This window comes from Sparus aurata, chromosome 4 (assembly GCF_900880675.1).
Source record: "Sparus aurata chromosome 4, fSpaAur1.1, whole genome shotgun sequence".
Classification (NCBI taxonomy): Eukaryota; Metazoa; Chordata; class Actinopteri; order Spariformes; family Sparidae; genus Sparus; species Sparus aurata.
Window position 1 is genome coordinate 10,103,226 of NC_044190.1, and position 17,974 is coordinate 10,121,199.

General features: G+C 40.4%; 1 protein-coding gene across 4 annotated transcripts in view; it reads right to left on the minus strand.

Moving 5' to 3' along the window:
* Positions 1–17,974, minus strand: part of ntrk3b (neurotrophic tyrosine kinase, receptor, type 3b) — a 189,345-nt gene that overhangs the window by 105,645 nt on the left and 65,726 nt on the right. For all 4 annotated transcript variants that reach the window (XM_030414473.1, XM_030414472.1, XM_030414471.1 and 1 more), the window contains exon 4: positions 4,819–4,887. In XM_030414473.1, coding sequence (XP_030270333.1) covers positions 4,819–4,887 — 69 coding nt within the window. The remainder of the gene's footprint in view (positions 1–4,818; positions 4,888–17,974) is intronic.

The following is a 17,974-nucleotide window of genomic DNA, read 5'->3' on the forward strand; positions in this document are numbered from 1 at the left end:
GCTCCGGTCCTTTGGCTAAAGGGCACATAGACAAAGAGGCAGAGCCGATTATCTGTGTCTCATCCAGAGGCAGCACACAGCAGACGTCTATTGTAGAGCTTCATGTGATGTTGGGGCCTTTTCACAGGAGCCACAAAAGACTTGAGATTATTGAGATTTTACTGATAGTATTGTCGTTGTCACTGATATTCAGATATTGCAAGGAGAGTGAAATATCTGTGCAACCAACCTGCAAAACAAAGCTGTTTTGCAGTTACACTTCACTAGGCTCGATAAGGAGCGCCTGATAAGGGAGAAACAAACTTAATGTACATTGACTGATGGGAACTACTTTTCTTTTTTCTATCTCTTTTAACCTCATCATACAGGTTGACTTTTGTTCCCAGATCTGATTTTAATTGTGGGTAGTGAGTGAGCCCTGGGTCACACTGAGTGGACCCACTGGAGAGTTTAATGAAGAAGTCCTGCCTTTGTGTTAAAGTAGCTGAATGAACAGTTCTTTAATGGGCCCACGCCTCTTTTTATCGAGTAACACATGTTTTACACCTAATCAATTATGTGTGGAGGAGCACTTAAAGCAGGAAATGTAGCGTATAATGCAAAACTTGACCAATCTCAATGAAACCACATTTGTCTTAAATGGTGATTTTCAGTACAACATGAGGAGGCTTATACATGTTTTTGTATTATCTTTACGGTCAGCAGCTTTGATGGGAAAATTATGGAGGGTTTTAAGGACCAAAATTAGATATAATTTTGATATAAATATATGAATATTTAAACACATGAATAATCGTATAATTAAATCTAACTAAATCCAATGCTTTCATAAATTATTGGATGAATCATTACATAACTGTTACAATATATATATATATATATATAATAAATAAATAAGTAAATCACAAATTGAATCACACATTAAATATATAAATGTTATTTGAGTTAAGTTAGATGTATTTATTCATTTATTTATCTATTTAAACTTGTGTATACATATGTGTATGTATTTATATATTAATTCCAACATCTGTTCATTCATTTATTTAATAAATACATTAATGGATATGCAATAAATCAAATATACAAAAGACAACACATACAAATATATCTAAAACATTAAAAGTTTAACATTTATACATTCAATGTTCCATTTATTCTGTGATCTATTTAAGGTTTAAATTATGGAGGTATTTATTTCTGCATTTTATTACATAGTTCTGTATTTCTTAAGCATTAAATTAGGTAACTGTGTTCATTCATTTTTGAGCATTTCCTTTTTTATATGTATGTATTCATTTATTAAGCTAATTCTACTATAGTAGAATTAGCTTAATAAATGAATTGACATATATATATATATATATCTCTCTATATATATATACATATATATATATATGGCCCTAAAACATGGCTCCTCAAAACCCTCCATTGTCTGTGTGCCGACCGTCCTCCCTCATTTTTCACTGAAGGTTGTGGAAGCAGAAACAGTGGACCTGTGGAAACTGTACAATGAATGAATCAACGACAGCATCGGTGTTTTAACATTTGCAAACTCCAGGCTTCAGGAACTATGTATGTGTACATCTGGTATTCACTGCAGGTCACCTTCACCATGTTAGAGCTTTGAAATTTGTCCCCTTTCTTTGGTAAAAAATGAAACACAATTACAATAACAGGGCCGAGAGTGACTGAGATAACAGGGTGTAGCGACACCTCGATGGCAAAGGCCCATGCTCGCCTTTCGTCACATAAAACGGAAATTATTTCAGCCGGTTTGATCTTCCTATATTTACATAATATCAGTGTAGTTCAGCAGTGCGGGTGGCCACTTATCATTGATACAGCATTGTGTTTCATCCTAATAATTAAAGGCAATAGCTGCCCGGTGAGTGCGCTTCATTTGGCATGATTGAATGATTGGCACTCACCAGGCTAATACGGTTTGGGTGAGCACATAGACACAGAGAAGAAAGTAATGATGTCAGGGCCACGTCGCCGACTCTGCCCATGATAGAGTGACTCATTTCCTATTAGCGATGCCCGATTCCACATGGCTTCCTTCTTGCATAACGCCTCGGCCCACGTCTGTGCCGCCACGCCACTCCAACTGACACCTCTTAACCAAACACACCAAATGGAATGGACATAAACCCTCACTCCTCATCAGCATTCCCTAGCAGGCATGGGCATCACCCTGGCCCTGCTTTTCATGTAGAACAACAAAGACACCATTTGTACGCATCTAAAATGGTTGCTTAAGAAGAAATAGGATTGCACATCAGAGCAAACTGAGCCCTGTGAGCTTTAATGCAGATTTAGTCTAGGAAGGAGCTGGGCTAGTTATGTTTGTTATTTGTGTGTAGGGATAAAAGGTCGTCTCTCTGTTAAATCAGCGACTGCAGGCAAAATGATCCTCATCTCAGTTTTCTTGTATGAAAGGATGAAATTACAGTATGTTCAATGGCCAAACCGTAATTATGACTAATATGATCAGCTTGGTAATTAATCACTATAAATCACTATGGATTGAACAACTCAACTGTATAAAATAAGTTAAATGACTCCTTCTTCACCAGCCCTTAATGCTGTTTACACATGAATCCAATAATCCCACAAGAAAGTTTATTTAAATAATATAACACTGAAATATACTTACACTCATTATGAGCACACTTTGCTGATAAAACTTTAATTTAAAGCCTCTGCAGTCCTGGCTTCAATTTAAGGTAAAATATTCATGACTTAAAAGAAGAAAAAAATGTTTAAAAATATTTCTAATTATCATCAATTAGGAGTTCCCCACTCAAAAATAATGATCCGGACAATACTCAGAGAGATTTCTGAAGGGGAAACCAAGGACGCCGTCAATGGTAATGTTGTATTAAAGGGTAAGTTCACCGCTGTTACAGATAAAGTGTGTTTACAGGTCTTGCAGAGTACTACTGTATATGAGGCTCCATGTAATCTTATAAATTGCCACTGGTGTTTTTAAAAGTAAGAACAAATGACTCATAATGAGTTCAACAGTCTCATAGTAGTGCAGTGCTAGACCACTGGACTGCTTTTCTAAACCTGGCGCCCACATTAGCCAAAATGCAACTTAACCACTTAGTGACGACACCAGCCACTAAAGGCTTAATACTACTTTTTCACACGACCATCGGTACTCCCAAAAACCTGTAAACACACCTTAAGGTGAAAAATTGGTAAAGTTACCCTTTAAAGTATATAAAAGAAACAGCTGATGACTACATTGGATAACTGAAAGGTAAATAACAGTTTCGATAAGGTTGTACCAGTGTGTTAAAGACAGGGCCAATATTGTAGTCGTGTCAACACATGAGATGAAACTGTGAGGTAACGGACAAAAAAAGCATTTTGGTCATAAAAGTAAACGTAGTTTGTCTTTTATTGACTTGTAGAAGTAACTTAATATGTTAGACGCATCGTTTGGTTCAACTTTACTTTTGCGAAGCTACTTTCTTTCACACAACCAATGGACTAATTGTTGCAGCTCAGCCTCGCCCACTTTACACTAGAGAGTCCAGCTGAAATGCAGAAATTTGCTATGTTGAATACCCAAAACCGTTCCAGCTTTGGCAGAAGGCTGAGTGTTCATGTGGCCTGCTGTAAACTCACAGTAAGACGTTGACTGAAAAATAAGTTTTATTATTCTGGAAAAGCTAAACTTTACATGTGATTTAGTATTTTCACACTGAGCTATTGAGATACTGAGATATTGTGAAGTACCTTTTCCACCAGGAGTATACTGTTCATCTGGAAGCATGGGATACATGGCTTAGACACTGCAGTGGCAGCAGCAATAAAAAAAGGCTAAAGGCTAATCTAGCTTCCACAAAGTCAGGATTGGACAGCTGGTATAAGACAACAAAAGTACAGAACTTCTACAATCCAGTGAAGTATGAAATTCACAACCCAATAACAGGGACAATGAGGGATTCAGACGCCCATCTGCCTGTGATGAGGGCCCACAGTGAGATGACACTTGTGTAGCGCTGGTATGGGGTCTGGTGTGAGCTGCTTCCTACACAGGATAAGGCTGAGCGTTGTGTAATATCGGTGGTCCTGCACGTGCGTGACATACATTTTCCTCAGGATGACGGCATAAGCTAAAAACCTGAAACGCAAAACTATAGTGTCAGTGTTAGCCGGGCTTTCCCTGCGCTCTGCTGTGTACAGCAACAGGACTACCCCAGATCAGCATTGTGTCGTGCTCTCAGAGGACCCGCCCTGCTTCTACCTCTGAAAATAGAACAATAAGGAGGCCTGCTTGAAATAGTCCTGTATCACATCCTGCTATACCTCAGCTTTATATGCCAGGAGGCGCAGGAAGTGCTCAGTGCTCGGAGCAGAGCGATGGTTCACATGATGGACAGTGCTGACAGGCATAATGATGTGTAAATTACAAGCGGGTCGACATCGCAATGTTCTCCTTGGTGGTGAAAGAGCAAACTCATTTCATAAACACAATGATCGCTGAAATATTCATAACAAACAAGAAAATGGGGTTAGACTCCCTCCCTCCTACCAGGCCATTACATTCCTTTGTGTGGGTTAATTAAGTCAACAAATGACTTATACGATCACAGTGCTACCATACCGCCTATAGGTTCAATCTTTTACATGTGCTCAGACAAATGAGAGGTTTTGTACAACAAAGACAGGAATTATAATGGCGCGCGGCGAAGACAATTTGTATTGTGGCAGATAGTGCACAGGGAGCAATGATAAATGGCTGTAATAAAATACAAACAACAGCCAAAGAGAGAGATCAGACGAGCAGAGAAGACTTACAGCTCGGAGAGTTGGAGGTGCTGGAAGAGCTGCCATGACAGAGTGGTGAGAGGATTCTTTGACAAGTTTCTGCGGAGGAAAGACAAACAAAGAGAAAGTTAAAATGAATAATGAATTCATGTCTCTGGCTTCATGTCTGTTCTGTTTCTCTTCTGTTTCATTTTTTTTTTTGTTTACCCACTCCTCAGTTACAAAGTTAGATTCAGAAACCCAATTATCAAATCTTTCTCTGGGTCATTTTGACATTTTATCCTCTTGCTTTTCAGGTAAAATTAATTTACATCATTGTGTACTTAGACCTACAGCACTGCTGTGCACATCTGCAAGGAAACATTACTAGATCATTAAAATCAGTACAATAAAATGGATTAAACTAAAATAAGATAAGAAAATGGGGAAGCTGGATATACAGGCCTGCACTGATGGCTGAAAAAAGGCAAAGTAGTACTGACAAAGGAAGGGAACAGGCCTGGCTGTGCAGAGCTTCAGGGCTCAGCCAACTCAATAAAAGAAAGTTGGACGCTTTCAAGTCAAATAATTCAATTGACTTAAGGAACCCCTCCGGCTCAGGAAGCCACCAAATTCAATAACAAATAGCCAGAGCCCTAAAAGTGATGTGACCAGAACCAGTTAAATATGGACATCAGGCATCTGTCTATACAGTTATTAAGAAAAACAACCTCTCTGATAGAGAATTAACACAGCATTATGTCATAAAGTACACTATCACATCCTATTATCAGTCCATGCTGCATTAATGTACTGTATTACATCATGAGAGGGAAATGAAAGAGTAACGTCTGATCTATCTGTTTAATCTGATATGGATGGGTAGCTTTAGCTGAACACACTCACTTAATGACGCATATTCTTTGCACGTTATTGTGACATTGAATGCCGCACGTGATATCACAGCTCACAGTGTCTATAAGGCAGCAAGGAGTCATCCTGCCAGCTACTGATTGTGACACGCGCAGTGCAGGAGAGTGCACGTATAATGAGTGAGACACACTATGTAAATGTGTAAAAACAAAAAAAATATTCAAAAAAATAGAATATAATAGAATATTAAAAACAATGTGAAATTAATGAAATAGATACATATTTAAATATCATTTTGTATCACAATAAAGCATTTCATGAGCAAGAAGTAGCCAATATTTATAGGATATTAAAAAGTAATTTACATACATGATTGACACACACACACACACACACACACACACACACACACACACACACACACACACTATGGAAGGTTAATTTGTATGGAAGGCCTATTAGATACTCCTGTAACCAGAAGTGTCTCCATGGCAACAGGGAGCTAAGGATGTTGCAGGTCTTTCTTATTTCCTGTGATATCACACATGCACACATGCTGTTACATGTGCACATGCAAACACACACACACCTACAAAAACACATAGATGTACACACACACACACATAGGTTAAAACCCACACAAGCACGTCTGTATGAAACCGCTCACAAACTGGTTAAATACTGTCACCTTGAAATATGTGCTTGTGAGAACGCACCGCCGCTCTGAAAACAGGGGGACGTGTGTGAGGATATGTAAAGATGATGCATGAAATTTCACCTCCCAGAGAAAACCTGTGGTCCCAAAGGGACTGTATTATACACTGAGAGAATACATTACAGGGATAGAGAGAGAAGGAAAGGGTGGGTGAGCAAACAGCAGCTCGTTAGGTGATGCAGAGCAGGGGCGCTCAACACTTACGTCAAATCACATACCCCAAAATAGGCATCCATTTATACCACAGATCTCCAAATAGACACACGTCAAATGAAAGACTCTGAAATAGACACCTGACAGGCTGAGCAGCTTCAGATATACATACATTACACTGCAGCACTCTAAACACACTGCAGACCTGTGAGCTACTCAAATAGACACATCAGACCACAGACCTTCATCTGAGGTGGTTGTTTATTCTATATCTTAATATTAATATCATTAAAACGTTTCATAACTGTACAAGAGATGTCAAATGAAATCAGTTATATTTAGTTAATCACCACAAATGTATAAACATATTTTGTGAGGGACCCCCTGGAACCACATGCTTTGTTCTCTATTCTTCTTTATTGGATCCCCATTAGCTTCCACAGAGTGGTTCCTAGTCTTCCCGGCGTTCTAATTAACATAACAACCACCAAAAGTACAAATAAAAATGACACAGTATTAATCAATGAGTAAGTGTAGACACAAAACACCCGACAAAATGTTATAACTACACATACACAACAATAGGACAGAGAATAGAAGGATAAGAAAAGAAGGAGGCTTGGATAAACACCAGGAGCCCGAACACAAAGTTAATGCTTCAATCATCCATCATCTGATGATGGATGATTTTCGTCTAATTTCTGACTCTTCAAATACGGATGCTTTGTGTTTGTAGGTCAGGGCGGTCGCCGTCCCGAGGCGTCAGTATTTGACGAGTTGGGAATGTGACTCAGAGAGAAGTACCTCTAAAATGTATCGCTGAAAATGTAGCCTGGGAGCGTTCACAGTTATGTGTTTATTCATTGTTCATGTTCTTCTTCAATAACATACATGTTTGTTTCATACGTAATCTGTGATGGATATATTCATCCCCTTTATTCAGCGCTCATGGACTTGTGTTCTTTTTGCTATGCTAGCTTGACACTAGAAAACAACAAAGAAAACTAAAAATACTGATACATTTATCTTAACACTGCCACTTGGATATACATACATCTAAAGCAATAGTCTGATGTTTAAGGGAACAGGTTTATGCACTTTGTTGAGATTTGGATGAGACGAATGAGAACACTTTCATGTCTGTAGGTCTACAGCAAGCAGTAAGTTAGCATAGCTTAGTTTAGCATAGGTGTAAAAACACAAACTCATTTTTACACTTTGTGTTAGATTTTGTCAATAAAATGATACATTAAATTCAGGCTAGCTGTTTCCCATTTATAGTCGTTATGCTAACCACCTGCTAGCTGAAACTGTAGGCCAATATTAACTTGACAGATACAACTAGAGGTGACACTCAGCAAGGAAGAAAATCACCTTCATTCCAAAAAAATCTGGATTTAATTTAAGGTTTATGCATGATAATGCTAATTCCTTATGGAATGCACATGGGGATGCTAACTGTAGCTGTAAATGTGGCTAAAAAAATAAGAGGAGAGGAGAGGAGGAAGAGGAGGAGAGGAGAGGAGAGGAGGAAGAAGAGGAGAGGAGAGGAGAGGAGAGGAGAGGAGAGGAGAGGAGAGGAGAGGAGGAAGAGGAGGAGAGGAGAGGAGGAAGAGGAGGAAGAGGAGGAGAGGAGAGGAGTGTTTTCTGAGCAGAGAGAGTGAGACCTCCTTCACATCTCTGGCAGGAAGTGTTCTGTTTTCAAAGGTCATCCTTCGCATCCCGACAAGAAATGTCAGCTAAAATTGGATTGAGGGGGGTAAATGAATTAATAAATATATAAACAAATCAGCAAATAAGCCATCAAAGCCAACGGAATGCCAGAAGACAGGAGGTGAGGAAGGCCGAGCACTGTGAAGAGGGGGGCCAATGATTATTAAATTACAAAATTAGCGGTGTAGAAAATTAATCTATTTATAAGAGAGGTAGCTCTGTTTCCATGCCTGCAAGGACGTATACCACCCACCCGACACACACGCACATACACACTAAAGCAGACGCAGCATCAGCATACATACAACTGTTTTTCAGCGCACAAATCATCTCCGCTCCTCAGACAGTGCACATTTAAATAAGGAATTATAATTATGTGATTCACATGAAATTTTCATTAGGTTGGGGTAAAAAATATGCGTTCCAGCGGCGGATGTATCTAGGTGTTAATATTGATGACGGCGTCGGCTCCCCAGCCAGAGGGCGACGAAGTGAATGCTAAACTGAACCTGGGTGTTTGCTCCTCTGCAGAGGAGGTGCAACTCCTCCTCCCTCCTTCTTTAATAATTCTGTTTGGCACAGATGCCATTGGGAGGGCCTGGCTACTCGAGAGGGTTGGCTAATTAGTGCAGCATCACTGGTAGCTACTGTCTGAGTGTGGGGGAGCTCTGCAGATTGACATTCAGGACCACGCAGAGGAGAACCAGACAGCCACTGAGCGAGGTGTCGCAGCGGATCAGCAGTATGGACGTCGGGAAAATCTATTCATCATCTGTCATTCTGAGGAGAAGCTGCTAATATTTGCTGCAGCAACATCAACTAATTGCTTCCATCTTACTTCTCTTCGTTTTTTTTTTTTAACACTCAGGAAGAGATTTTGTTTTTCCTGTCTCCGAGCTCTTTAAGTTATGAGTAACGCTGAGGACTGTAAGCTGCAAAAACACCTTTCAAAAAAATGATGTGTAACTTTAAAATATCACGGGTGTCAATCTTAAAAACATAGTTTTTTCTTCCATCCTTAAAAGCTGACATTTAGACAGCCACGTGCAGTTTATATTGAACTTTGCATTTAAGGAAACTTCAACCTCGGCTGTCAGCTGTCTCAAACACAAAGCTAGCGGTACATTGTGTACAATTCAGGAGGTAACATGTTTTACACTACTTAAAAGGATAATTACAGCATGACATAAAAGACAAACTTGTTTTATGAGTATACACATTGAGTCTGCCTCTCTCTGTCACTGGCTGATGCAACACAACAGAGATTCAGCCTGCAGTCAAGTTCTCATTCAAGCTTTTGTTCATCCAAACACCCAGAAAAAAAGCCTCTTTACCTGGAAACACTCTCCAAGAAGACCGTCAGCGTTCTGCTTTGCATTATTCTGCACTTTCCGTGTTTATTATGTTGATCCAGTGCCTGGAACATCAAAGCCACTACCGCTTATCACCAAAGGGATTCCCAAAATAAATGGCTCCCCTCATTTGCAAAGGTTGAACTCACTACAACCTCAAAACCGTCCTATAGCTGGAAGGTCAAAGCTAAGAAATGAACTCCACAGTGAAAAATACACAGGTATATCCCACTAATGTGATCAGTCTTTGCCTCTCTGTATGTGTCTCCCTCAGAACTTATTTCATGCTTTTCATCCCACCCAGTATCCATGCATCTCATGGTCTACCGCTCCAATGCACCTATCCCTTCCGCAGCTAAAACCCACTGCCTGAATGCACACAGTGATAGAGTACTGAATGTATGTTGATATGCATATTTAACCATACCAGAAATGCCTCTGTCTCAGGCGGAAAGTGTTCATTTGAAATATCTTCGCCTCCTTCCTTCTCCCTCTTTGGGGATATTATCTGCGGGCTCCAACCTCTGACTCAAATCTGACTAGAGCTTAATTAACATTTTAATGCAAATTACTGAGAACAGTTACCGTCAGTTGTTGTCGTTCCAGGTAGCAGCATTCCTCCAAAATCCAAGCCATGAAAAACACATTACTTTAGCCCTAAATTATACCTCGCCTAATCTATTTAAAACACCTTGGCAGACTCTAACCAAATCTTCTTGCTTCCTTCCTTCATGCAAGTGGCTCTTACTGAACTCTGGTAAATGACTATGGTTAGAATTCAAATTGATGGTTATTAATAAAACATGGTAATCTTAATCTTTACTCACTCCCATCCTGCCAGTTTTAAGCACCAAAAACTACGGTTAGGTTTAGGAAAAGATCATTGAAACTAGTCATTTACATGCACAAACTAACTTATGCTACATAACTCAAAAAAATAACTCCCTGTTGACTCTTGGTGACAAACGGGAAGCGACCCTCGTTTTCACGAGGTAAAGTCCAAGGTCTGACCCATCTAATCACCACCATGACTCCCCGACACAGTCGCTCCTGATACCACTAGGGGCATTTCAAGAAGTCACACTAGAGGGGTAACTGCAGTGTCAAACTTAGAATAATACGGCCACCGACCAGACTGCAGTATTAGATGCGGTGAAAGTGAGCGCGGGCTGTAATGTCCCACTGCTTCCTGAATTTTTGATGACTAGGAGCGCTGGACATAAGTGCCGTACTGTAGTACCATCCCATATGAATGTAATTCTAGAGGAGACCGGGCTGAGTATATAGTGTACTAAAACATGTCCCATCATGACTTGAGTAGCTCTGCAACTATCACACATAAAAGTTACCCTTTCTGAGGGTTAGATAGTGACGGACAGTGTCCCCAGTTTGCATCCAGCCAGGGATTTTTACTGTATGTCATCTCTGCTCTGCCTCTCCCATTACTTCCTGTTATCTCTCAACTGTCAGTCAGAAAAAACAAGAGCAAAAGCTGCCCATATCAACAATTGTATATCAACAATGGATCAGAGAATTATATGAAGGTTTATATCTCAGCTCTCAGGAGCATTTTAGTTCCCTGTTTTGGTTCAGTCTCACTGCTCTCAAGCCGGTTTCGAGCCATAGCAGGCTTGAAATAGATAGGCAAGTTAGAATATACTTAGTTTGTACTTTCTTATTGCATGCTTGTATTAGACTTGTATGTTGTGGACCCCAGAAGGACAAGAGACTAGAGAGGAGACCTCTGACTTCAGATAAACATAAAACATAAGCAGGCGGCTGTTTTTCTCACAAAAGTTCACCATGTTATCCGCCCAAATAATGAAGCTTCTGGAAACTCGAGAGCCGGATATTTCTCTCAGGAGTTGGTGTGAACAGGGGCGTGCACAGACTTTGTGAAGGGCAGGGGCGAAAAGAAGGGCAGTTTCGCACGTGTTTTGGCTCCAACGAGGGCACTATAGCGTGCGTTTCTGCCACCCAAGAGGAGGTTTATCATGTTTTAACCAGCCAAGGGGGCAGTTTAGTGTGTTTTACCAACCAAGAGGGCACTAGCATTCATTTTGGCTCCCAAGAGGGCGTGCACAAAGTGGTGGTGTGAACCAAAACAGAGCTAAGAGAAGAGTGAACACATTCGCCAGGAGGCCAGAATCAAGACCGTTCGCCCGTGAAAATCCACAGCATCTCTCATTTCACGAACGATAACCTCGAGAAACAGCAACTTCAAATTAACGCCGTCACTCAGCATCTGCTGGATGAAAGAAAACAGTTGTGTGCTAACATGCTGGGTTAATAGTTTGTTTGCGTTTTAAGCATTTTTTGCTTTGACATTAAGTGAATCCCCTCGTGATTTCTGTATTCATTTTATTTAGGATATGAATAATTGTCTTAAACCTGGTAGATTATATACAGTATTTGGCTGTTTGTTTGTCAGATGTAAGAAAAAGACGGTGGCCCCCTCGCTGTCAGAGGTCTCTCCAAGTCGGCTGAAATGATTTCCTGCACACAAGAGGATCTGCTTTTCACTCGTCCTCCTTCTGATTCTCCGTCTGGGTTTTAAAAGAAACCCAAATGGTTTTGGCACGGTCTAACCTGGGGACACTTTATGTTAAATGCATCGCAGAGTCTGACAGGCTACTCAGTGACAGTCTCATTTGTTTACAGTAATTACCCAAACGTCCCAAAATCAATGAGATAATGATTTATTAATGCCAAAATGTAGAGCGTAATTAAAAATTGAATAATTTGCACAAAGTAAATGAAGTTTGTCTTTTATCACATCCCTCTCTAGTTACTCATTCAGCACATGTACAGTACTGTGGTCCTCACAACAGAGTGCTGCCACAGAGACTAGCTGACATCACGTGTCATGGTTGGTAAAGCTTCAGTTACTGGTTGGCCTCTTTACATCTGATTTCTCATTGGAGAAGCTCATAATTATGGGAATTATCATTATCTGCAACACATTTATCTTCTGTTTAATGAAACATCTGAGATTGGACCTGATAAACTGTGAGTCATTCACGAAGAAGAATAAATACATCTCATAAGGGATGTGCCTCAATGCTTGTATTGTATTATTGATGAGAGAATTAGAGTGAATGTGCTAAAAATCCCCCTCGTTAGGCAGCTCAATCACAAATGCAGACCAGGTGGTGGGGAGTGGGGGTTGGGGGGCCGGTGGTGAGATCCATAAAGGGTGTTGGAGGTACCATATAGAATTCATTTGGACCAACAGCCAAGGAGAAACTTCAAACAGCCCCACTTCATTATAATCGAGACCATTATTCGCCCCAAATCTGCATCAAACACAGGTAAGGTTTGCTCTGGGGAAGTGTGATAAAAATAGTCGATTCTTTAATCTCAGAGAAATCCTCTGGTTGTGGTATGTGCGTGCATGTGTAGTGCTAATCTTCCAGCAGAATTCCTCTCATCTGCTTTTAAACCTGCTTATTCCTCCTCCACATCCAACCGGGTTAAATACAATGAAACTGCAACTACTATCAAAGTACCCTTGAGCAAGGCACATAACCCTGAGCTGTTTTAATGAGTCCAACTGTTTGTCAAAAGTATAATAGCAGCTTTGGACGAGAAGCCGTGCCGAATCAAATCCACGGAGCTCATGGGAGTGTTCAGGTGGAAGGGACATTTGGATTCTACCACTGAACTGTTGATACAACCCCAACAGATACACTATTGTATCAGTTAACCAATGAGGAACATCGACACAGTTTACTCATTACAGAGTACATTATCTGTCCTGCATACTTGCTTAAGACCAGAACTAGTTCAACCTTCCTTTTGGGGATCTGAACCAAAGCATTGGACTGGCCAACATCGCCATCATGAGAGTCACGCTAACAAGCACCCACTCATCAGCTCCTTCATTAAAAAATTATAAACTACAAGCTCATTCAGTACAGAAAATGGCTACCTGGCTCATTCAATATTGGAGGATGAATGACTTTATCTTCAGACCAATAACTACTCTGTAAACAAAGGCCTTATGGTGACTCATACATTAATAACGGCCATTACATCTCTTACTTCGGTTCCAGCAACAGCCGTGAATGACGGGGAATGATTACTTTAATAAGGATTTAATCCGGCCTTTTCTCTATCTTTTTATAAATCCTGCTATCAGCAGTGATAACACCAACAAATTAGTCTCAGTGTAGAAGCATTGTTTGGCTGATTCTAATCTCTAAGCAGCATTTTTGTGTTATTTCTGCGTTGGTTGATACAAAAAGGTAGTGATCTGAAAGAAAGGAAATTAAATGGAAAGGGTTGTGAGCCAGCAAAGAAAGGCCTGACGCTTCACAACAGAGCTCACTGAGCCATTAAGTCAGGTTTGCACCATTATGGTTAAGTTACTGGGATACGTCCCTGCCATATCATTTCAGCTTTCAGTTTGTCGGTGTAATTAATGCAAGACAATATTGTGCACAGTCATCCATCTGTGCTGCTGATTGCAAAGGAGAGATGTGAGTCAACGTTCCAAGACACAAGAGAACGAAGCCTTTAAGCCATGATTCTGATTATTTTCCCAGATAGGGAAGGAGATGTTAATATAGACTGAGTAATGTAATGAAAATTGTCATCAATCTAATGAGACAAGCAGAGACAGAACCGCCACTGGGGTGACAGCATTGTCACAGGTACTCTCAAACCTTTCAGCCATAATGCTGATTGCGTTTGTTAATTACGGAGATGAAATATGCAGAGCCGCAGATGAAATGCAACGCGAAAGTGTCTTTGTTCCGGGAGACAAACAGCGGGGAGAGGAAGGTGAAGGTAGCGGGAGTTTTACTGGACTTTTCTGCGAGTGAAGTGGGGCTCAGCGCTCCTATGGAGAAAAGTTTGCTGCTTGTTCAGCTGAAGGTACACACTGCCAACCTGTTCTGGCCTGCTGCTTTATGAAATGCCTCTCGCTGAAATCGATAAAATGTTAGAGTTGATTAAAACACCAATAAAGACACCCGGGAGTATTTTTCTTCAGACGACTGCGAGAAACGTTCTCAGCCTCTCTTCCGGCCTTGTTTTTCCAACCAGCGAGCGAGCAAGTCGACAGAGCTTGATTAGAGTAAATACGTTCGATATTGTAATTGTTTCCCGCACTGTGAAACGTCAGCGTCCCTAACGGAAAAGAAGCCTTCAGTATGTAAAGGCACGAGGCTGAGCAGGTCATTTAGGTTATTGGGTTCAAACAACCCAATGAGAGACTTCAGACTTCCAATAATGTCCATCCAGAAAATAAAGACATGAAGGTAGTCAAGGGGAAGAAATTGAGGAAGCCAATGTGTTTCTGGCCCCTTTCCCCAACGCAGGACTCCTTAAATCCCTCGCTGTGAGCCTGACTAGCTGAGTGCTTTTTAGCCATAATCCAGAGGTTTCAGAGAAGTGATCGAGGCATTCATACGAAGCAGACCTGCATCCAAATCCACTGCTGCCTTGAGCTGGCTGCCAGACCAGAGTGCAACGCTGGGCTTCTGCTGTGCCCATTTGTAATTCCACTGTCCCGAGGACTGGATTAAACATTGTTTCTGTTAATTAAAACATTTCTACCGAGCCGCAGGCATTACTCTTGTTTCAGTCTTTGCCACAGTGATTGTTTCTTTCTCCCCACCAATAACGGAGACAACAGCCAAGGGAGCCGGGAGGAAACAGACATAACTCTTTAGAGCACTGAAGGCTGGTGCAATCAAAGCTCTTATCATCTAGATGTGGAGCGGGGGAGTCCTGTGTCCCTGTCAGAGGCTGCAGGGGGAACTATTGCAGAAATCTCACTGTTTCCTGCAGACTTTTTCTGAATAGACTTCATTTTGTTCACCTTTGCCCTCGGGGAACATTGGGAGCAGTCTTGATGTAGATCCAGAGTGTCTATAGTTTTGTCGCCGCACTCGAGATCAGTCTTGGCTCACAACCACTGTCTCAGATTAGGCTACAATTCTGGGTCTCCGTAAAAGAAAACTCTGGAATTAATTCCCAGTCAAGATAACAACTGCACGGATATAACTGTAATATATAATTGTTTGATACATATTGTATTTGATGTTGTGTTAGGTAGATGGTAAAACATGGAAAAGGAATGTGAAATGACAATGGCTTTGATCATTTTATCACGATTTTCTACTGGTTACACAAGTTTTTCTGTGACTATGGCTCTTTCACATCAATCTTAGGAGTGCCTGTGGTTTGCAGGTTCCTCATCTTATTGTGTGTCACACGGTGTGGACCAGCACTGGTCTTGGTCTTGACTTAGTCTCGCTTCAGATGGTCTTGACTACAACATTGATCTATATTGCTGCAGAGCACTGAAACACCTAATTTGCAAACATGCAATTGCAAAAACTCTGAATACCAATGATGGAAGAAGTGTTCTGATTCTTCACTTAAGTAGAAGTAGCAATACCACATAGTGCAAATAATCTGTTACATGTAACACGAGTCCTCAGTCATGATAGCGGCTCTGCATGTATTTAAGTAATGTGCTTGGAGCTGAAGGCCAGTGTAAGCATGCAAATACGTTCACAGTGACGATGTTAACATGCTGATTTAATATTTTCCAAATCATCAGGATTTTAATGGCTTTTTCAGTGGAAACTTTGCACAAAAGTCTTAATTTACATTTAGTCAGGTCTTAAATATGTCGTCGCCTATTTCGTTTCTTTGTTTTTGTTTCAGGGAAATGTGTTGGTGAGATTCACAGTCATCTCCGGTCCAAGTTGTCCAGTTCTGCTCGACCCGATCTCTGTGCTGCCTCTGCAGTCTCGCAGTCAAGCGACATTCAATCCTTCTATGGCTCAACTCTGATGTTGAAAGCGGAGGTTCTTTGGATTTTGAACACAGTGAGTGTGTGTGTGTGTGTGTGTGTATATATATATATATATATATATATATACATATATAAAAAGAAAATATTTATTTACTATTATTTATTATGTACACACACACACACACACAAACACACACACACACACACCAGGTTATTACAGTTAACTAAATTAGATTCCCAGATAAAAACTAAACTAAAGCTACTTAATCACTTCTAATTAAAACTAAACTGAAATAAAAAGCAAACTAATTAAAATAAAAACTAATGAAATTTAAAAACTAGAAAAACCCTGAAACACTCACTCACTCCATTCTTAATTGTTTGAGTTGCTCTGTGAATGGCAATAAATTTTGTTATTTTTGAAAGTAATTCGGGGACTTTATTTTTCCTAACTTTTTCGTACTTTGTGTCGGTCTTAAATTTTGTTCAAAGTGGTCTTAAAAAGGTTATAAAAAGTCAAACCTGCAGAGACCCTGTTATCAGCAACTTTTACTGAAGTATTAGGTGTAAAGTTACTCTGATGCAGACAAACGGCCCCTGTCAGTGTTACACTATCACTCAGTGCTCATGTGCAATTAGCGTTTAACTGTAGCAGTGGAGCTAATTTTAATAATACATCCTGTCATCTATTTTGATATCTCATTATTCAACATGATGCTCATATAATATGTGTGTAAAGTAACCAGAAACTGCCATAGGAGAGTATAACGCACAGTCTCTGAACATGGTGAAGGAAGAACATGTAAACAGTACATGTAAAGTTACTTTCCATCACTACTGTACACCATCCGGGAGCAGGACTTATGTTTGACTCTGTAGCACTGGGCATTCTCTGCATCTTAACAAATTACAGCCAGACACTAATACACAGTGGGAGGTTAAATTATCCACTTATCAGGAGTCTGTCATGTTGAAAAATGTTTCTTATTTAGCAAATTGGACATCAAAGCCTGTGAGGACAACTTCGTTTCATGACTTGTTTAAATCATTAATAACATCAATAACGAACAGCAACTTTATCTCTAGTTATATAATGCGGCGTAAGATGATGGATGCGTGTTTACACCGTCGAGACTTGTGTGTGGTTGCTTCTATCGGGAATGTAATGTGCCACGCCAGCCAACATAGCACACCGCCAAGCACTCTGTTGTAATGGAGAAGCTTTCATTAATTTCAAAGCGAGCCTTCCTTCTATGGCTGTACTGTGTCTTAGCCTCCCAGTGTGCATCTCAAGATGCACCGTGTGAGCATTGGTTACTGTGGAAACCAGAAGACCGACTGCAGAAACTGCAAAAACTGAAATGGGCCGCTTTTTTAATTAAATTTGCTGAAGCAGTTCTGGGAGACAAAACGCTGCTTACTGCCTGAGCGAGACGGACAGACATTAAATGAATAAGATCTTCTCGGTCACATAAAGGGTTAGCTTATGAAGCACACTCCGTATTTCTTCAAAGGTAGCTGTTTTTTATTTTTTTAAATGGCAACCTCATGTGGCTTCCTATATTAGATGTTTCCTAAAGCAATTCATCTGTTTGGTGACGTATCTGCTCAGTGGACACTTCATCATAT